This window comes from Microchirus variegatus (genome assembly GCF_963457635.1).
Source record: "Microchirus variegatus genome assembly, chromosome: 6".
Classification (NCBI taxonomy): Eukaryota; Metazoa; Chordata; class Actinopteri; order Pleuronectiformes; family Soleidae; genus Microchirus; species Microchirus variegatus.
In genome coordinates, this window is record NC_139807.1 from 19,425,187 (window position 1) to 19,446,744 (window position 21,558).

A 21,558-nucleotide genomic window follows, 5' to 3' on the forward strand; every position below is an offset into this window, starting at 1 on the left:
CTCATTTATAGCTCCAAACAACACTTTTTGATAACTGCTTTTCAGTGTCTGCTTCTCATCGTGAGATTTTTAATGTTTCTATATTTCAGACATGCCAGAAAGAAGAACATCTCAGGTATGTGGACTTTATATCGATTTATAAACATAAAATAAAAAGGACAAGACACTTGAAAAATGCACCAATGGTTCTGTTGGATTAACCTTTTCTTCTCTCATTTACAGAATTGGTGATGAAATTGTATTATATATTATTATTATTATTAATAATAATAATAATAATAATAATAATTATAATAAAAATGCATTATATTTGAAGGCGCCTTTCAAGACACTCAAGGTCGCCGTGTGTTACAAATGGAAGTTACATAATGGTTACATATGCACATCATAAACAGTAGCGCAAAACCTCCATCACAATGTTTTGATTTTAAATCTGTTTATTATAAACGGGGAATCATATATTTATGCATGGATAAAATAAAACTGAATTGTAGTATATTAATTACTTAAGAGGGTCAAAACATATCAGTGAAAAAAATGGAAACATTTATTGCAGACGTTTATTTAGTTAGATATCCCTATGTATGAGGTATATAGTATAATTTGGCATGCTTATTTATTTATTTTTGATTTATGTAAATGAATGATTGGTGTGAGTTTGGTTGACTAATTCAAAACAGTTTGTTGTGGCATAAAAGCTACATTGTTTTTCTTGTATTCTTCGTCACATCGCCGCCCCGGCGGGCTGTCTTGTAGAAGAAAACACTCGCACCGCAGACTTTGGAACACGTGTCTCGTCTCTGGTGCACAAAAACATCACGAGTGTGGCTGCTGCAGCTGTGCTACAAATACAGCACATGGTCGCTGCTTGGAGCTGCGCGTAGACAGAGAACCACCACCACCACCACCGCTGCTGCTGCTGCTGCTGCTGCTGGGCCTCAGCAACGCTCCCGAGTTTATTTTGTTTAGAAAAAAAGAAAGAACATTTTCAGCTATTTCTACTCAAAGCTGCAACGGCTTCTCCTTTTGGAACCGTTAAATGTAAAACTCGCCATTTGTCTTTGTACGAAACTGCGAGCGAGCTTTAAAACTGTGAGTGTGTGGACTTTAACGGAAAACAGTAGTTGACCCCGCACTCCGCCTGCAGCTAAACAGAAGCTACACAAAAAGCTAAAATGTCGACCGGCACGAATCAAGTGAAAAGCTGCCCCATCCCCACCAGAGTGCTCACCCTGAAGGACTGGTCCCAGCTACCCGACTGTTACAGTCAGACACCCGGGGGAACTCTGTTCTCCACCACGCCAGGAGGTAAGAACCGTTTGCAAGTCAAGTGTGTTGTTATTACACGTACAGCTAATATACTATCCAATGCGTAGTGTACGTTGTTGTTGTCAGATGTGTTCACATGACGGAAAGCTTACTGAGACGAGTCATAATTAACTTGCTGATGACACTCGGGGGGACTCTTGCATGTGTGCCAACATGCACAGTTCTGCTGTAAGTTCTCGCGATAAAAAGCAACTTCTAGGGTTTTTTCCATAAGTGCCAATCAGCTTGAAATCCTCCCGGTTACAACAATTCGTCTAACGCTTTTTAGCAGTTAATGTCAATAAAACATCGACTTACAACATAAGCTCACAGTAACACCAAGAAGCGAACGTAATATTTTTCAACTAACATTATGCTAACATTTTTATTAATATTTCTCTTGTAAATAATTGCACCCTACTTATTATTTTCATAGTTTTATTTCGCTCTTATTTGTTTGTTTGCTCTTGGTTTGGCCCATCGACCAGAACAAAATTGTAAAATATACCTGGCCATAAACCCGGTTCTGTTTTTGATACAAGTTGGATTTTGCACAGTAACTGCTGTTGGCTGCAGCTGCATGATGTAAATAAACTGTCCCTCCTTCTGTTTGTTGATCGGGCTGTATATATACGACACATGCATCTTTAACTACCTACTTTACATCATAAGCAGTAATTTTCAACAGTATCTACATTTGTTTTGCACAATGTTGTGCATTGGTTGTATGAAATGTAGATGTACATGAATGTTGGCACATACTTCTACAACTCACATAATTGTTGAATACATTGAGGTCTCATTCATGCAGTCACTTGTTGCTGTTGCACTGTAGCTGTCTGACATGTGACTTGTTTATGAAGAGAGGGTGTTCACGCACAGCTCAGGATTGGCCTCTGCACTGGTGGAGGAGCTGAAGGCCGTCCTATCCCTGCCTCTCTTAGCTTTGCATTTCAGGAACAGTTGAGAACATTCTGTACAAGTTGAGAGGAGGAGGAGGAGGGACAGGAAATGTCTAATGCATGGGCTGGAGGAGCAATATCTAAGTATTTTTGTCCTTGTGTGCACCAAACACTAATTTCAGCTGTGTAGGGAGCTGCGACATACAGTTTCTACTTTAAGTACCAAACATTAAACTGCATTGGGGTTTTGCCAGTGTTGCCCAGGCTTTCCTTTTTGTTACATAAATGTTCCACTCATCAATACTGCTCGATGCATTTGCTTGTGCTTTAGTGCAATACATTCCAGCCCCCTTTTTTCGCCCCACGTCTTACACTCACCCTCTGTTCTTTACTTCTCTTTGTCCAGGATGACCTGCTCACCACTCGGTTATTACATAACTTGTTTTTCTTGTCGGAGGGGTGAAGTGATGCTGTACAGTACAGATCAAAGTCCTGTAAAGAATAATATGAGCACCAGACCACTCCTTGGCTCACCCATGTCCTGGTCAAACTTGTCTGTACATGCTATTTATAATGCAGTCCCAGTGGTGACAAACATGGCACGTGTCAAATAGACCTGAGCTGTGTCGAGATGCAGAGTTTTGTGGAGCTTTAATATACACGTTTTCCTGTGGTTTTAAGCCCAAATAATGTAGCCGCAGGAGGAAAGTCATCGCTGGATACAAATCCAAACATGATATAGTTACTGTCAATGTTGTTTAAGTTTCAGTGCACTCGGGGAAAATATGGCAAGTCATCTTGCTTCAGAGAAGGAATGTTTTGTTCTCTGATTTCCTAGAAGTCATTGTGATAGAAGTCCTCATCACTCCCAGAACCCACCTTTTTCCACTCAAATCCTCTCCACTACAGAGTAACACTGAACTCACCAGATGTGCTCCTTGCTGTGGTACAAAGGTGCACCACTAACAACCAGGCAAATCATTTACATCTGTAAAGCTCCAGCATTTGGCCCGTTTGTGTTTTGAAACATTTAATCTACTTTATTTGATGAAGAGAGGTTTGATGTTTGTTTTTACTGTGGGTCAACTCTGCTTATTAATGAATTCATTCTTAAACACAGGTACCCGCATCATCTATGACAGGAAGTTTCTGTTGGATTGTCGAAACTCCCCTATTGCCCGAACCCCTCCATGCTGTCTGCCCCAAATCCCCGGGGTAACAGTACCCGCGTCACACCCCATGGGGAAATTGCAGGATCTCAAAGAGGAGGCCGAGGAGGAAGAAAAAGACATTGGTAAGCACACAGCCATGTAAATGGTCCTCTCAAAACTTGTTTAGCACCAAGTCATGGATATACTTTCTGCATCCATGGATATCTGTGCGAGCATGTGATTCATTTCATGGTATAGCGGAGAATCTATACCAGTCATGTATGTACATTTCCTTATCCATCTTCACATATTGGTCCATGTGGACCATGAGACTCTCGTCTCAATTTAGACAGTAACTTTTCAGCTTGATGTGAACTTGCAATCCTATTGTCCCCATCACACTTTTCTCTTTCTTCTGTCATGTGTTGGCAGCATGTGTTAACATGGCAAATGTGTGCCGCATGTCTTCTCACTGTCTGTTTCTGCAACACAGCAGTTGAACCTGTGTTATGGGCTGCGACTGAAGTTTGTTTTTGTTTGATCTTGGGCTGTTATGGCAGTTGGCCTCTGCAAATTTGCATCACTGATATTTACTTCCTGAGTAAAGTCAATAAAAACAATTAGAGCTGCAACTAACGATTATTTTCGTAATAGATTAACCTGTGAATTATTTTCTCGATTAATGGTTCGGTCCATAAAATGTTAAACAAACGTTGATCAGCGTTTGTCAAACCTGGAAATGACGAGGTTCTCGACTGTCTTGTTTTGTACACAAACCAAAATGATTCTGCTTTAATGATTTCTTTATGTGGAGCAAAGTATAGCAGAAAATATTCACATTTAAGAAGCTAAAACGATGTGAAATCTTGTTTTAATAATGAAAAAAGCTTCACATTGATTATCAAAATAGTTGACGATTAATTAAAAAATCAATTGTTTCAGCTCTAAAAGCTATTAGAAATAATTTTGGCACTGACCCTTGTGTGTGGATTGTTGTGGCAGTGTGACAAGGTCTACGTTCATGTGCAAGTTGAGACCGCTATTTATTATCTAGTGAAATAAATCCAACCATCAATCATTCCCTCTCCATTCCTCATGCCCTAACTTAAGACCATGGGGATTAGAGCTGACCTGTTTTTTTTTCAGTTTTCTTATCTTGTTCAGTGAACACACAGGACATGTCATGCAGATTGGATTTGTGAGCTACGCCCTCTCAGTCCAAACGTTCTGTTTTTTTTTGTGTTTTTCTTTTTTTTTTGCCAGTTATGAATATGTTGATAAGAGCAGTAGTTTGTCCCCTTCTGTAGTTCTGTAAGGTGTGGTTGTGCTTGGGGTGCAAACAAACGTTGAACATCAGCTGATTGTCACATATCTGTTCCTTTTTGTTTTTAATCAACTTCCCTTCCGTTTCTTTTCAGCAGATGACAACCAGTTTGAGATGGACATCTGAGCTGCAGTATTACCTCCTGTGGAGAGTTATTGGTTAAAACACCGCCAAGGTCATTGAAGACCATAATGCATTATACACATTAAGCTTTTTTTTTTTCCCCACCCTTCTTTTAATAAAAGCTCGAGGGGAACCAAAGAGAAAGTAAGTTAGAAAACTATAGGGTGTTTTGACCCTACATGAAATGAGTTGATTGGTTGCTCACTCACTTTAGAGCTGTGGCAGGATTGAAAAAATCCATTTTGATTTAACTTTTTTATCTTTTGTAAATAAGCAAATTTACTATGTAGCCTATTTTTTAAGTTGGGGACAGTAATGTGATTACATTAAGACATGTAAAGTGGGGTTTTTCACTGCGGGCATCAGTTTTGTTGTATTTCCCTCCCAATAAGGAAGGTCAACTGACTTTGTGATGGGCAAACAATTATCTCCTAATACTGGGAGTTTTTGGCCCACAAAAAAAAACAAAAAAAAACAGCTTTTGTATGGAGGGAGGAATGAAATGTGAATAATTTCAAATTTAATAAAAAACATTTCAGTCATGAATTATGTGTTTTTATTTTATTGTCATCACTGTGTTGCATAATACCTAGAATTGTGTTATCTGCTTCTATGACAATGATCAGTAACATGAAGCTGCGTCATGTTTTCTTCCCTGAACTTGTAGCTCAATGCTAAAACCTTGACAGTTATAACACCTTGTGATGTCACACATTTATTATAAAAAAAAAAACTTGAGTGTTTAGCTCCATTTTACAAACTACATTATGTTTTTCTACTCGGTTGTTTAATGTGTTATGTCCCAGCTCCATGTGTAATAGGAAAGTATGTCGCCACATAAACCTAAGTGTTAATAAGTTGTGTAACCATCTCATAAGAATGGTATGTGTTTGTGCACTGAGGCAAATCTACTCATACATATTCAGAGAGAGGTGACCTGTTTGAATTGATAAAGCAATTAAGCCATTTTCCGATACTGAATGTTTTATTTATTTGTTTATTTTGCATAATTTATGCATGAGCATCTCATACAACCTAATAAATCCAAAGGGAACACACTTCTGAAACCTGAATGGTATGAAAGAAATCAAAGTACACACTAAGCACATTACAGAAACGCTGAAGGCAAACTGGAGACGTGCACTGTGTATTCATCCTCACACACTGAGAGCAGGGTAAAAAAAAAAAAAAATGGGGGTGCTGATTAAGCAGGCCTGGCCTTAAGGAATGACGGCAGCTGCAGCCCAAATGCGAGACCTCTTGAAACCAGTTATGTCTGCGACGTGGGGGTTGGGTGTGACAGTCTCTGGTATTTGACCCGGGAGGTATCTCACATATGAAAATGTGTATCTAGTGAGAATGAATTGTGTTGAGGAGGTTCAGGATTTGGATTTTTAAGCTATTGCTCGTGTCTTTTTTTTAAGTGCTGCATAGTGAGAACTAATAAACGGGTCCCTATGAGTCTTTTGTAGGTTGTGATGTGGGACAGTCTGCTCAGCTAGATCATGTTATTGGCAACCACATTAAATTGCATAAGGCTTTAGGATGCTCTGATTTATATATGTCTAAAAGCAAAAACACAATGTCATGGTTCCCTACAACAAGTACTAGATCAACACAGCAGGATAATAAGAAAACCTTTTTTTGCCTAAAGTGATCAGTGTACAGTTGTGTGTTGATTCTGTAAAATAAGCTGGTTCACCTGCATGTACCACGCGTTTGAACAAGAGCATGTGACAACATAGCTGGTAGCCAGGTGTCTAAATACCTGAGACACCAGCCACCAACATGTGGTTCTGATGGCCTTCCACCCTGACTGAAGGAAGAGATACCTGTAACTTAAATGATGCTTGCATGTACTTTGCAAAACCTGTCTTGGTGCACACACACACACACACACACACACACACACACACACACACACACACACACACACACACACACACACACACACACACACACACACACACACACACACACACACACACACACACACACACACACACACACACACACACACACACACACACGCGCACGTAAGCACAAACTTCTTTAATCATCCACTGACGTAATGGGTCAGGAGTAGAGACAGAAGAGAGAGAGGCTAGGAGCAAATGTGTATAAGTTGTATTACTTACTGTCAGAGAAGTTGTGAAGACAGGTGTGAGATGTTTATAGTTTAAAAGCGTTATTCATACATGAATTGTAGTAAAAAATGGCACTGATATCAATCCTACTAGTCTCACAACTGGATCTGAAGGGTCCTTCAAAACAACCTTCAAACTTAAAACCTTCAAAAAGGAAGGTCTAGTCTATATTAAGAAGAAATATTTGCAGCAGTGATCACAGTGGGAGGTTTATACCGGAACATAAATCAGTGGACAAGTGACAGTAACAGTCTGTAATTTTCCAAATGAGATCCACCCCTGGGGTAATGCTTGGAGCCTGCAAACAGACATTTGAATTATTCTATTGTTTTATTGGTTTGTGCATGATAATTATAATTATACATTTTAGATGTACAAATAATATAACATTTTTCAGATTAGTAGGATTTCAGTATCCAAAGAGAGATCATAAATGAGACCCAGTGGCCTCTTCTGGTCTAAACATGAAATGCTTGATTTAAAACCCTCAGTGGTTTTATTGCCATATACACTACGGTTCTTGTTTATTCCATGTCTATGTTTTGGAAAATATCTGCCTTGGGAACAACTTCACCTCACCCTGCCTTCCATCTGAGCTGAAACAAACCCTAGTTTACTTGCTTCATTGCAGTTTCCATAGACAAAATATCCTTCCTTTTCATCTGCTCACCCCGTCCATTACCCCCCTGCTCCACTTCCAGATTCCCAGTAAGAGGGTTGTGTTGAGTTCAGTTGGCAATGAACTATTTTTGTCAGCTGCCCCTGTTGAGACCGCTGGTCCGAGCTCGGGATGAATTGCCAGGGTGACGATGTAAACAGACACTCAAACACATAAAGTGCTCGGTCACGTCCATCATGACAGGGAGGGGGACAGAGGCTCAGGCAGGCTGCATGTTTGTCTCAAACATGGACACATACGGAGGCCTTTTTAGGTGGGTGCCTCTAAACTGTGGAGCAGTTTGTTATAATTAAAACCTGCCCAGACCCTCAGTTTCAGTCAAGTCTTTGATTTCTTCTTTGTGTTGGCTTTTAATTCCTGACATTTATTGAGATGTATCTTAATTAACGTGCAAGTATCACTTTCTTTTGCTTTGTGGTATTGTTATTGTTGTGCCTTTTACAACAACTATTGTTGTGTTGTGTGAATAAATTAACTTTTACACTGCATGGATTTAATCTCTGAGAGGCCCCATAGGACATTATCATCAGTCGTAATACCTGTCTTCATGTTCTGCATGCATAACATTACACCAGCTGTAAACATAGCTCACTGAGTCTGCCAAAGGTCAGGTTCTTGTATCTCAAGGGCACTGGACTTCAACTCCGTCCAATATACCAATTGTACATATTCACTGTGTAAGCCTCATCACATATTGTTGCATAGCTTGGCCTCGGCTGGCAGAATAGAGTCAATTTCCTTTGGATTTCCACTGTGAACAGCAGCTGTCACACAGACCAGTCGCTGGTATGCTACTATATTCATACTGTACTCATGTAATGCCATGTCTACTGGAGGAGCTGAGATGATGTTTCCCAACCATGTCTCACAGCCCTTGTGTGTGTGTGTGTGTGGTACATAGATGCATTTATTTGACAGCTATATTTATGAGCTACAGAGTAACAATAAATATCCAAACTGCATCTCCAGCTTATAAAACATGACACTTTGCCAGAGACGAGCAACTGAACATAATCTAAAATTACTCAGTTTCAGCTTACTATGTTATTGCAGCCGAAACTACTACAAGGTGTTAAATAACACTGTAACATTTGTAGATATTCTGCTACTACTTCAACATCTTTATGTTTGTTTTGAGGTACTGCCACAGTTGCTGTAACACACAAGATAAATGCAAACTTATTTACACTCACAATGATAACATGCATGTGTTTGCAAGTTGTCTGCGCTCTGTTTGTGAACTGTGCACTCACTGACCACCGAAAAAGAAAACAGACATTGACACTCTGGGTTAAAAGTGTGACACGTGCAGTGTAGCACATGAGCCACAGCGCTCTCATGTGCATGGCGGAAACAGGATACTCACTGAGAAATCACTTCTCCAAACCAGTTTATCAGAACAAGCACTTTGTTTACAGGAGCTGAAATTCAAATGATGTCAGTATCTTGTAAAAGAAAGCAAACAAACTGCTTTCTGCTACAGCCAAATATTTAAAATATCGACTATTTCATTTTTCTGCACCCCAATTCTTATGTTTTCATGCATACTTGAGTTATTGGTCTTAGGTATGACTTTTTGGCCACAATCCATAAAGACCACTTGTGGCCAGAGTTCTACAGACAGCAGGTGGGTGTGCCAGTTCTGAGCTGATGGCACTGCTGAACATCTTCCAATTTTGAAGGGAAATAAGCATGATGTGTCTTTCATCTGCCACACTGCATTTACAATCATCAAAATTGCCTGTTTCTCTGTACCTCTTGAAAAGAGCTTGAACAGCACCAGTCTGCTTTAAAGTCTTTAACGAGTAGATCTTACTGACTTTTGTCTTGTTCCTGTACTCAGTCGTGCCATGGTGTATGACCTGTGACATGGAACTGTCTTCTACAACCTCACCTGTCTGGCTGTTCCTCAACCCGTTTGAAGCCCCCTACACAGTTGCTTCTCTTTCAGTTAATGATTGTGTTTCAAACTACATATTAAAATGATGATCATTAGCACCTATTTAGCATAACTGGTTAATCGTACACCTGACCATAATCCTACAATCTCCCTGACTTGATCAAATGCACCAAGAAGAAATGATGCTGGTTAGAAGGCAGAGGGGTGGTCACACTGAATATCAATTTGACTTCGATTTTTCTCCTGTTAGCCACTTTGCATTTTTTAAATGGATGAAAGCAAACAATGTTTAAATGTTAATGAGAACAACTTCAGATATATGTTAAAGCATTCTAACTTTGCAACATTTCTTTCCACACCTGTATGAAAGTGTTGCACAGTACTGTATTTCTGATGCAACTTCTGACAACTGCCTAAATAAATTACGACGGAGTATAAGGGCCCCATAGAGAGAAAAATATTACAGACTACGAGAATGAAGTCGTAGATTTACGAGAAAAACGTCTTACATTTACGAGAATAACATCGTCCAGTACCGTCGGCGTGTTTAACAGTGGGAATTGTTGTCATTGTTCGTATTGTGCACACGGACGTCTTACGGTGACGGACCGGAACTGAAAGTCGAAGCGTTGACTGTGACAAGTGTTGTGTGTAATAATAATAAATTTTATTTATGTCTGTTCATACTATTTGAATAAAGAGCGAGTGATCAAGGCGTAAAATTTATTTAATTGAGAAACCATTAAACCCTCTGAATGGCCCGCTGATGCATCCATCGATCAACCTGCAGTCGACCAGTTCCAGCTGCCCCTCTCTCAGCCCCTCCACAAAAGCAGCGATTTCCTCCAAGTCCGCCTGGTTCTTTCTGCGGAAAAGATACAGACATAGTCCTGATACTTATGACAATGTGATACTGATGTGCCAAAAGATAAAGGGTCTCCTTGTTTGTGAAACCTATTTTAAATTACAATTCCACGAAATGTTCCACGGCCCTCATTTAACAACTCTCCTCTTCTAAAACAACGGGTTAGAATATCATTAGAATATAAAATAATATTATATGATCACAACAGAGCAGTTTTACAGCTCCCAGTGCTAGAAACGGCTACTAACGTGTCACAGATGAAAACATGCTGGGAAGTGTCTGACCTCTGCTGGCCAAAACTCGGTAATGCGCACTGTTGTAAACAAAAGTGCGCCACTTGTTGGTTGTTGTTTGTTACTGTTATTATTTTACATTTTGTTTGAATTCTGTTTAAAATGATGTTTGAGTGTGTAGTTTGTATTACATTCATAGATAGATAGATAGATAGATAGATAGATAGATAGATAGATAGATAGATAGATAGATAGATAGATAGATAGATAGATAGATAGATTAGACGTGACCAGTTCACTCATTAATGATTAACGGTAATTAGTCTCGTCTCGGCAACTGTGGCTCATCGTACTCACACGGTGACGTATGCCCTTTTTAATAATTAATCTGGTCAGATGATCCTGGTCAGGAGTCATCGTTTTCTTCTGACGTACTGCGGCTCCTCGTGATTGGTCGGCGTGAGTAGCGGGCAGTCGCCACAGCCAATCACGTCTTTCGTTGTACTGCCCACAGCTCCCCTTCCCTAAAATGACGTCACGTACAGCAAACACCACACAGACACACGCACTGGTTGTGAGGCCGGGAAGACGGAGGGTCGCTCTATGCGGAAAAATAAAACAACATAAATAAAAGTAAACACCTCGTGCCAGGAGGAGTCACAGACGCCGCTGCCACACACGACACGACAGGGCTACAGTTTGTTGTAAGGTACGTGGTGCACTCACTCCGTGACTCTTTGTCTCTGTGGTTGAGTGTGGGGGCCTCGTCATGATGAAGCTGGTGCTACATTGGGCTGCTGCGGCCTGCAGGTGCATCGTCTTTCTGACTTACGTTCGTAGCCTCCTGTTTCTTATTCTTGATTGAAATGACTTAATGTAACATTGGAACTAACACATGAAACCTAACAGATAATGTCATGATACTAATTAGCTAATTTTATTTAAATACTTAGAATTTCCCCTGAATAGCATACTGCATTCTAACATTTTATGTATACACAACGTGTTCCTCGTCTGGGAGAAGGGGGGAGTATAATAGTAATGCCATTTTGAATACTTACAAAATAAATATACACCCTAGAAAAAAACAACAAACTTAGGGCTTCAACTAACATTTTTTAAACAATATTTTTTCCATGAATCGAGTTATGTTGGGTCAATTAAATGTCAGAAAATTGTGTTTTTCAACCCCGGAAATCATGATGTTGTCAAATGTCTTGTTTTGTCCTCAATTAAATAATGATTCATGATTTAATTATTTATTTGTTATGTGGAGCAACGAAACCAGGAAATATTCACATTTAAGAACCCTGAAACTGATCAATCGATTGTTAGTTGATGATTTATTTAGTAATGATTAATAATCGATTAATCGATTACTTGCTTCAGCCCTAAATTAAATAATTAAGTAAATACAGGCAGTATAAATATATTGCATATAAATAAACTGACATAAACTTGGAAGCAGCTGAGGTTTTCATGACTCATGACTACAAGTCAACAAGTGTACATTTGTGTTTATGTTACAAATGTGTTATATTTTTATGTTGTGTATTTTTATTTACCAGATACTATATTGGCTGTCCTGGATGGCCACTAGTGCATCGGTCAACCACTAGTTCTATAAGCTAAAAGCAAGTTATTCCAGGTGTGAGAGGTGGCTGTACCTCTGGTTCATCCTAATTAGGTCTCTTAGTTATTGTGTTGTCTCCAGAAGAAAGTCAACAGTCGCTGCCAGGCTACAGAGCTGTCCCGAGCCATGTATGCTACATAGACGAATGTTGTGTTGTGTTGAACACAACACAACACAACATTGGACATTCGACCAAACACCTCTGAACATAATTTTAGGGATAATATCACCAATAATGTATTCATGTCTAATCATTTTATAACCACTGGTGTATACTTGAGCTTGATAGCAGCTGCTATTAACAGTGCTGTGTGCACTTAATTTCAACATATTCAATCATATACTTAATTTTGTCCCTCCCCCATCTATAATTGCATTTTTTATATAGGTTAATATTCTCCTCACAGTTACGCGTTTATGTTTTTTGTGAAACTCTGTCATAAAATGACACATTTGTTAATGTACACCCCTCCATCCCTATACAATAGTATTACGTTTAGAGCTCAGTGCAATGTCCATGTGTGTGTATGTATGTGATATAATCACCTCGTTGTTGTGGAAACAGTGACTGAGCTCATTTGCAGAATTGTGCAATGCATCAGGGGGAAAAACAATAAACAAATGACCCAAATTCAAATGAGCAAGCACTTCTTCTGCAAACATGCGCTCAAATTGTGTGAGCCTTTAGAGCTGTAAAATATTTCTGGACCTGATATCAAAGACTATTGGAGCTTTAAGGCCACAATAAAGGTATTATACACATTGAACTTTGGCTCAGTAGACATCCCGGGCTGGTGTCAGATTACTGATTATTTGTAACTGTAACACTTTGTAATCGCAGATGACTAAAGAGAAGCAACAATGGACGGTCACCAAAGAGGTGTCCATTTTTACAGGGAGAAAGATAAATCTGATCATTGTGTTATTTTGTTATTCCACCCTGCCTTAACGTCCAAGAAAAACAAATCACTGGGGATTGTTCTGTTCCACCTGGAGCACCGTAACTATAGTAACAAAGGACCTGCCATCTGTCTGTACCTTCAAGAACACATTAAGGTGGTGAAATGTCCAGTTCCAGAGGTTTACTGAAGACATAAAGCATGACCAAGTAATCATGTTTTACTGCAGACATCAGCAGGTGTATTTATTCCAATTCCCTTATGGCTGTCATAAATACGTAATTGTTTTTCCAAAACAGATAATGGCACTAACAACCAACCAGTAGTATATCTAGTACTGTAAGAAATGCTTGTTGACCCAGTTTGGCTTACAACTATACACACTGCATTGTTTTATTACACACAGTAGAGTCGATGTGGATAACTACAGCAGCTAAGCTGAGGGGAGTTAGAGAGGACTCTAATGATGTTTATGGTGTACATATAACGGGAACTCTGGGAGGCCTTACAGACTTGTTGTCCTCCATTTGGCCTGCTTTCCATTGTTGCCGCTGTTCTGCATGAGCAAATTCAGAAACGAAAGGTTGGACAACGTTTGTGTTGGACCAGGATTTGCCTTATCAGAAGCCATTAGTGGTTGAGCTAGAAGTGAACTTCCTTCTCATGTGGCCGAGAAAGAAACGAATAACCTCCACAGAGTTTAATTTACTTCCAAAACAGCTCAAACAGATAGTCAGGATTTTTGAAGTGGAGTTGTAGGAGGTACTTGTACATTGTCAGTGTATAATGTAGATGACTGTACTCTGTACACACTATATGTGCTGATAAGCAGCTGATTGTGGGTGTGAGTACGTTCTTGAAACATAAATGCAAGCAAGGCCAGTGGAAAAAACAAAATTGGCAGCCGAACAAAAGGCTTACTTAATAAAATCTACTTTGTCTTAAGTGCTTAAGTGTACCCTATCTCACTGCTCCACCTTGCTACAGTCGAATCTCAAATGAAACTGGGGTTTGTTTCACTCTGAAATACTCACTTCCCCTGCACCAGGGTTCACTGACAAAAACTGATTTTGCCTCATAGAACGCAGATGTTTTGGTCATCTGCTTCCTCCATTTTAAATGTCAGTTATTTTGTGACTTCAGTGTTCCCATTTTTAAATTCACATTTATAATAAAGGCAGCAGTAGACTACTAAATCCTGAGAGATAAAGTAGCTTACAATAGAAACAAGGCAAAAAGAACTCGGTTGAAAGTCTATGGGAAATCAGCTGAATTCTCATTTGATTTATAATGTTAGTAAACATTTTGCTGAGGTGTTAATGGTCTCACTTGGTTGTTTCAGCTCTTCCTCAATCGCACTGGATGTAAAGTTTGTAGCAAAAACAGCACAAATGAGTGGACACCAATGACAGTGGGTGTTGTCCAACAGGTGCCTGGTTCGAGGGTAAAGCCCACCAGCAATTGTTCTTATTGTGTATTACCATTACACTTTACACTATTAGTTTTAACATCGTATTGACAAATTTAAGCTCAACGTTCTCTATATTATCTCTAAATATTAAAACAGTACCTGGATGTTTTTTTTAATCACCTTAGTTTCACACATACCAGATAAATACAACAAGGACATGTGAGCTTGCCAATAGGACAATGTCACATTTGTGTGTTTTTAAGTTAAGAGTGTGAAGATGCTCCCAGTGCAGGCCTGTATGGTCACTGTAATCTTATCCCGCCCTTATTTCTCATGATTCATTTGATTCACCTCTGCACACTGTGACAAAGCCTCCATTTGTGATGTCTGTGTGTGAACAGTGTTAAGATAATGGTGCTGACCTCTGGTTGGGCTCATGTGGGTTGTATTGACTCATAAGAAAAAAAAAACCCCTGTGCTTGTCTTTCCTGTAGGGCCAGGGAGACTATATTACTAAATCTGTAAAAACATGAAACCGTAGAGTTTTTTTTGTGCTCTGTACTTCTCTGTTCTGGGAAAAGTTGCATCACTTTTATGCCTGTCTGAAAATATTATGCCTTTATATCAGGTCTCTGGAGAGTTTGTTGCTTAGTGTGTCTCAAGAGGCTGAATTGCACACACATAGAAAGACACATGAAAGTCACACTCACACAATTCTTCATATTGACTACAGTACCACACGTTGATCTTATCTCACCTCACATCTACTGAAAAAACCCCCAGCCTTAAAGCACCTTTTATTTTAGTTTTCTGCACCCATAGATATAATAATAATGGTTGTAATGGTGGTGGTATACACGTGGTACCTGATATTAACCTGCATTATGTATTTAGTATTGCCCCAGTTATTTCTTGTTTATACTACTATATTGATCAGTGCAAGGATGTACATCCACTGACTTTCTTCAAGGGCAAACTACAATAAGACTGCATTCATTTATATTAACAGGCTAAATTTGACAAAAAAAACAAACATATTTTCAGTTCTGAATCCATGAGTCCCATGCATGTGCTGCACCAGCAGTACATCAAAGCCAAACATCAATGACAGAGGGTGTTCACAGAAAAATAGACACTTTGTTGAACAATGTGGACTGGTAATGTAACCCTAGTCGAACACCACTTCATAAACATTTTCTTGTTTCTCAGGTGACTGTTCAAACCAAAGATGAACTTCGAGCAGCCACCACCATACCCGGGCAGCGGCCCCTCTGCTCCAGGCTACCCAGCACAGGGCCCACCTCCACAAGGTTACCCTCCACAGGGTTATCCTCAACAGGGATACCCTGTGAACATGGAGCAGCCTAATTCGGCATACCCCAACTACCCTGCTGGGCAAATGGGCCCTGGGGGTCCTTATCCTGGCCAAGGAATGCCTCCTTATCAGGGATACCCAGCACAACCACAGATGGGCTGGCAGGGGGGACCTGCTCCTGGGCCTATGTATGGAGAAGCACCCAAAAACACAGGTAAGTGATAACACACAACAAAGATCAGTATAAATATGCTGAATGAATTTGAGAGAATTTTGAGAAGGGCTACTTAAGGAGATTATTGATGTACTGCTATGACTGCATGGTAGTGAACCATAAACAAATAAATGGATGCAGTCTTCCATTTTAAAAAGTGAATCCCAGGAAGTAGGGCAGAAGTAAAGAAGGGGTGGCTCCAGTGGTTGCACAGTTTCAGGTCTTCTTCACTAGAACATTAAATCAGTGTTTTGAATTCAGTTCCCATTTAGAGTAAATTACACGATAAAGCACAATGTATATGAGTAATTGATCATCTAATGGCAAGGTTATATAGGTAACACTTTACTGAAATGGTACATGAATTATCAATGTATTGATTAATTACCTGATGAACTATCACCAATTCACATGTACTAATAGTATTTCATGCCTGGCTTCATGAGGGCACATGACATTAATTAATGCATTTACTAAGGCATTGGAATCATCATGACCTATGAGTTATTAATGATGTTCTTGATAACTTTATAGGCAAATATGTTGTCTAAAGGACATGAGAAGAAAAACGGCTACTCTACTGAATCCCAAGTCTTCTAATCATGATGAATTCTGCATTACTTCGTCATCGTGTTTGTGGCACTGCGATTTGTCTTTATCACTTGCAACATATGATAATCGGTGGTTTGATAATGCAATCTTATGTAGTTCTTCAGGTGAAACTGTATTAACAACTGTTCTTTATTTAACCATCATTTATTATAAAACCTCATATGACAGTTGTGAATCATTTTGTCAGGAAATGCACATACCATTACTCATCCCTGACATTTAGGTTTGAAGTAAAATTGTCAAGTTGTATTACAGTGATAAGTCAATGCAATTGTATGTAAGTCATGATGTCCAATACCTGAGTTAATGCATTAATGTCATGTGCCATCATGAAGTCAAGCATGGCATTGCCCATTACTCATAGTACATGAGGTAATTCATGATCATTCATGTACCCTTACCGTTAAGTGTTACTCAATTATAGTCAGTTAATACGAGGACCACATGACAGACAACAGGGACAGACTCTATTTCTGCAACAGACTCACCCATTAAGTCATGGAATGTAAGGGAAAATGTTATTGAATGGTGATATGGTCCAAGGAGGAATTATTAATCATTAGAGAGGCTTTGATCAAGGGGGTAGATACAAGATGTTTTTTGTTTGTTTTCTTTAACCTTGCGAGAAAGAAGTTTTTCAACCAATGAGTTCATAACAAAAGAATCAGGCACATGTAGATGGCTAATATCTAATAATGATTGATACTGATCTATATTTTATTTAGTGTTGGTCTCAGTCCCTCTGTCTCAGTCTTTTCTCATCAGGTGTTTGTCATTTATTATATGTCCCAGTAGATGAACCACAGATAAACTAATAAAGGGACACTTGAATAGAAAGGAGCCATTGTTAGTGTGTTTGTGTAGTAACCTGTGCTTTCCCAGTCAAAAAAGCTGGCTTATTGTATTCACGATAAATTCATTATTTTATTACATTTCAGGTTTTTTTATTATTATGTCAGAAGATGATAATAAAGTGCTACTGTTAAACTCTATTTTTCCATTTCCCACGGCAACATATTCTAATTGTTTTTAGTACGACATAAATCCCAGAACACAACAATATTTATTATAATGTAAAACAGGGACAATTGGGAAATCCTCACCTCGCAGCTGAAAAGCAAGGACCATGAAATACTTTGCATTTTTCCTTGAAACACATTTAATTGATTCTCAAAATAATGATTTTGTCTTCTAATTTTAGTGATAAGTTGTTTCAGCTCTGTACTGGGCTGACACATGTGAGGAGTGCATTTGGGCTCAGGAGTGTGAAGTCAAGCCAGGTTTAAGATTAAAGCTGTGAAACTTCAGTAGCACCTGGTAGGATACGCTGTTGTACAAGTTAAGAGTCGAAAAACACACTGTAAAACATTAAAAATAAATGTTCCAACGAAGAGATTTAACACCTACATGAAGCAGAGGAGGAATGAAGGTGTTACTGCACCTGTAACTGACTTACGACAAGTCTCATGTGGCTAATTTTGATACGTTGATACAGCTGTTCCTTATTTAATATTGGCTAAACATTAACCAGACATTTGCTGCATTATTATCAGAGGTCAGGGTGATAAGTGGCTTGATTAGGATCAGGTCACCATAGCAACACATTCACCTGTTTGATGAGTCAATGCACCTTGCTGTTAAGAGCAGAATAAAAGATTAATCACAAACATTCAGAAGGGGGAAATGTATTCATCAAGGCCTGTTTGACTTGGTTTTTTGTTTGTTTTTGGTCTGGAACAGAAGGCAAACCATTCACAAGGGTAATCTAATACTTTCATATAACTAGATGTATTGACAGAAGATTTAATAAAGCTGCTGCTATACATTTGAAGTAAAGGAAAAGCCTTGTTGGTCCACAGACGTGCGTGTGATGGTGAAAGCTCTGGTTTCATTTGCCCAATGATTCCTCAAAGCGGCGCTAATGTTACTCAGTTGTAATGCTGTCTGATCACGGCTCTGGGCTGCTATGGTTATCACCATGGAGATGTGCCTCCCATGATGAATGTAATTAGAGGAAAATCATAGCAGCCACGGTTACACTTGATGTGACAATTGAAGAAGACATGATGAGGTCTTATGCACTTCTAGAAAAGAAATCACTGATAATGTTCTGATTTTTTGTCTTCTCCTTCTCTACTGTCTGTCTGTCTGTCTATCTGTCTGTCTGTCTGTCTGTCTGTCTGTCTGTCTCTGCAGTGTATGTGGTGGAGGACAGGAGACGAAACGACTCGGGAGACACATGCCTAACAGCTTGCTGGACAGCCCTGTGTTGTTGCTGTCTCTGGGACATGCTTACATAACGCTACTTGACCACCCGCTCCACCTCCACCTCCACCCCATTTCTGTGCCTTGAACCCCTTTGCCCTCCTTCCCATCTGCCTTAAACTTTGCACCCCCCCCCACCCCCCCTTAAAATTTCCCTACACATCTTTTTATTTTTTGCTCGTCTATAAATAGTAGCTTTGATCTCATGTGGAAGTCTCTTCTTGCGGCCACTGTCTCCTCCTCAAATGTGAAATCCTCAGCTCAGATTGACTGACCGACACTGTCCGAGGGCTACTCGATAGCAGCTTGTAACTGAGCTTCAAAAACACGACCTGAATCTCAGGCACTTCACACATGCACACATACAGAGTATACTTAGACCTCAGGCTCATTGAATGTGATGCTCTTAAGGCACTTTATAATGATTACCTCTGTAAGATACTACTCCTGCCTGACATTTCAAACAAATCCAACCTTCCCTAACCCCACCCTCTCAGCTATGTTACTTCCTCTGCCCCCCCCCCCCCCCATGTCCTTAGAAGCCACTAAGTCTCTGTCTGTTAATGAGAATCAGGCTGTGTTAAAGAAGTCCATGTTCGAAACATTTCCCTTGCATGTGCACACTTTTGTTCTTTTTGCAGATGTACATCTTCAGGTGGAATCACATGACAATAAATGGAGTACAGTTTTAAAGGGTACAGTGATTAATGTCTGATTAGTGTTCACATTAAATGTTGACAGCTTTTTTTTCCATGATAACCTTGATATGAAAATGATTTCGATATTACTTTTATTACATACGTACCTTGGCAAACAAACAGAAAATCTGAATAAGAAAGTTGTGATTGCGCAACAGAGGAATCCGAATGACTTGTTGTAGATGCCTGTTTGCTTTAGATGATAATCTTGCATTAAAATTTAGTCCCATGAAATGTAAGTCTCTGCGTTTTATGTTTATCAGTTTGATTGCAGCATTGTACATGTGCATGTGAGTGGTGCGTCGGTGGTCGGAAGAGAGTAAAGATTGTGTGACAGTTTGTCTGCTATTTTAACACATCTGCTCCTGCAGGATGTTGGTTGCAACATGGCTGCTTGCCTGGTGCATTCAGTGTTGTTCACAAAAGTGAAGTGAAAGTTAATCACAAGAGGGAATCTTACATAAAACTGAAAAGGGGATGAATGGCTCTCTTAATACTGTACATAATGGTTGAAATCACATTTACTCAAGTAATGTTTTGATGTAGTTGATTTTAGTTTAATTAATTTGTTTTATGCTCTCAATGTTGATAACTATAGGAAAATAATGTGCCTTTACATTTATCTGCATGGTAGAGTACTACTCAGAAAAACAAAATGAAGAAGTCAAAATTGACATAATTTTGATTTTTAATCTCTTAATAAATCTTAATAAATCCAAATAAACTGCCTGTTTATAGCAGAATGTGTTTGTGTGTGTGTGTGAGTGAGCAGAAAAATACAGTGCAAGAAAATACTTGGATTGTGCACAACAAATTGTTAAAAGGTTAAAATAATTGACACCTATGCAGGGGGAATATTTTCAAATTTGTGAAACTGACACAGACGGTGGTGTAATTACCTTGTCACATGACTTGGACCAAACAAAGACCATTTTCAAGCCATGTGAGCTGGCGTTTTTTGGCGAGTGACAGTCAGTCATGTGCTGCTGTAACACATTTTAATTTAAGTGGGCAATGTCTGCATCTGATTTGAGATAATACCACTGTCGGGATTCATGCACCACACCAATGAGTACAGTGTACACAGTGTCTTATGCGTCAGTGTCTTGACTGAAGAAGATTTATGATGCTGATGGCTTGGTTCCATCATGGTTCCAGCCCTTTTCCCACCAAGCAGTGTCCCAGTTAAGTCATGAAAGTAAGCCAGCTCACATGATGGCATGAACTTGGAACTAATGCCAACATCAGATGGGGTCTGAATGAAAGCTGCGAGTTCACAATGTACTGTATTTGATGACATTTCCAGGTATTATGAAGGCCAAATAAGTACATTTTCACTGGCTACCAAGTTAACGTTCTATAATTGTAGTTCTAATGTAATTTCCTGATATGTCAAAGGAAGAATTGCTAATGACTTCATCCTTTGTCTCTCTCATTATACCTTCTGTATTTTTTTTCCATGTTGCTGTTGCTAAGCATCAGCGTTATCATGACACTATGTGCACCACTGCCCATGTCACAATCACAATCTAATGAGTTCCATTTGAACTTACATATACAGCATTTAAACTGATAGTTGGTTTTACTGTTGTGGCAGATCTGTTAATGAATGACATACTCCAGCCATAAAGATATGGAGAATAATGAGCGTTTAAAGTTAAGTTTAAAATCACATTCTTCATTCTCAGAGACTGAAATGACATGTATCCACTGGTGAGTCACAACATTAAAACATATATTTTGTGTATCATATTTTATGGGTTCACTGACTCTTTTATGTCATACATAGTCACTTATTCCACTGTTCAAAAAACAATAGCCTTAGACATGAAAACCTCTTATATTACGGATTAAAGGAGATGAGGCTGCTAATATTCCG

The 21,558-nt window shown here is 39.2% G+C and overlaps 2 protein-coding genes across 3 annotated transcripts; both read left to right on the forward strand.

Moving 5' to 3' along the window:
* The first annotated feature begins 862 nt into the window (after positions 1-862).
* On the forward strand, positions 863-5,354 carry eif4ebp3l (eukaryotic translation initiation factor 4E binding protein 3, like). 2 transcript variants are annotated; one of them, XM_083891195.1, is made up of 3 exons: positions 863-1,308; positions 3,331-3,504; positions 4,780-5,354. In XM_083891195.1, exons 1-3 carry the CDS (start codon positions 1,176-1,178, stop codon positions 4,809-4,811), a joined length of 339 nt encoding a protein of 112 aa, XP_083747321.1. In that variant the 5' UTR covers positions 863-1,175; the 3' UTR covers positions 4,812-5,354. The 2 variants fall into 2 exon arrangements, with proteins under 2 accessions (XP_083747321.1, XP_083747322.1); XM_083891196.1 differs by having other exon boundaries at positions 4,783-5,354.
* A 5,846-nt stretch (positions 5,355-11,200) lies between these two features.
* LOC310928696 (cysteine-rich and transmembrane domain-containing protein 1) lies at positions 11,201-19,904 on the forward strand. Its single transcript, XM_083891336.1, has 3 exons — positions 11,201-11,341; positions 15,785-16,104; positions 18,913-19,904. Exons 2-3 carry the CDS (start codon positions 15,804-15,806, stop codon positions 19,014-19,016), a joined length of 405 nt encoding a protein of 134 aa, XP_083747462.1. The 5' UTR covers positions 11,201-11,341; positions 15,785-15,803; the 3' UTR covers positions 19,017-19,904.
* The last annotated feature ends 1,654 nt before the right edge of the window (positions 19,905-21,558 follow it).

What these genes read in the sequence shown, in the direction of transcription:
- LOC310928696 (XM_083891336.1), top strand. Translation starts at nt 15,804, where the DNA reads ATGAACTTCGAGCAGCCACCACCATACCCGGGCAGCGGCCCCTCTGCT. An exon ending in AGAAGCACCCAAAAACACAG is followed by an intron (nt 16,105 to 18,912) that starts GTAAGTGATAAC and finishes CTGTCTCTGCAG; the next exon opens with TGTATGTGGTGGAGGACAGG.
- eif4ebp3l (XM_083891195.1), top strand. Translation starts at nt 1,176, where the DNA reads ATGTCGACCGGCACGAATCAAGTGAAAAGCTGCCCCATCCCCACCAGA. An exon ending in GTTCTCCACCACGCCAGGAG is followed by an intron (nt 1,309 to 3,330) that starts GTAAGAACCGTT and finishes TCTTAAACACAG; the next exon opens with GTACCCGCATCATCTATGAC. An exon ending in GGAGGAAGAAAAAGACATTG is followed by an intron (nt 3,505 to 4,779) that starts GTAAGCACACAG and finishes GTTTCTTTTCAG; the next exon opens with CAGATGACAACCAGTTTGAG.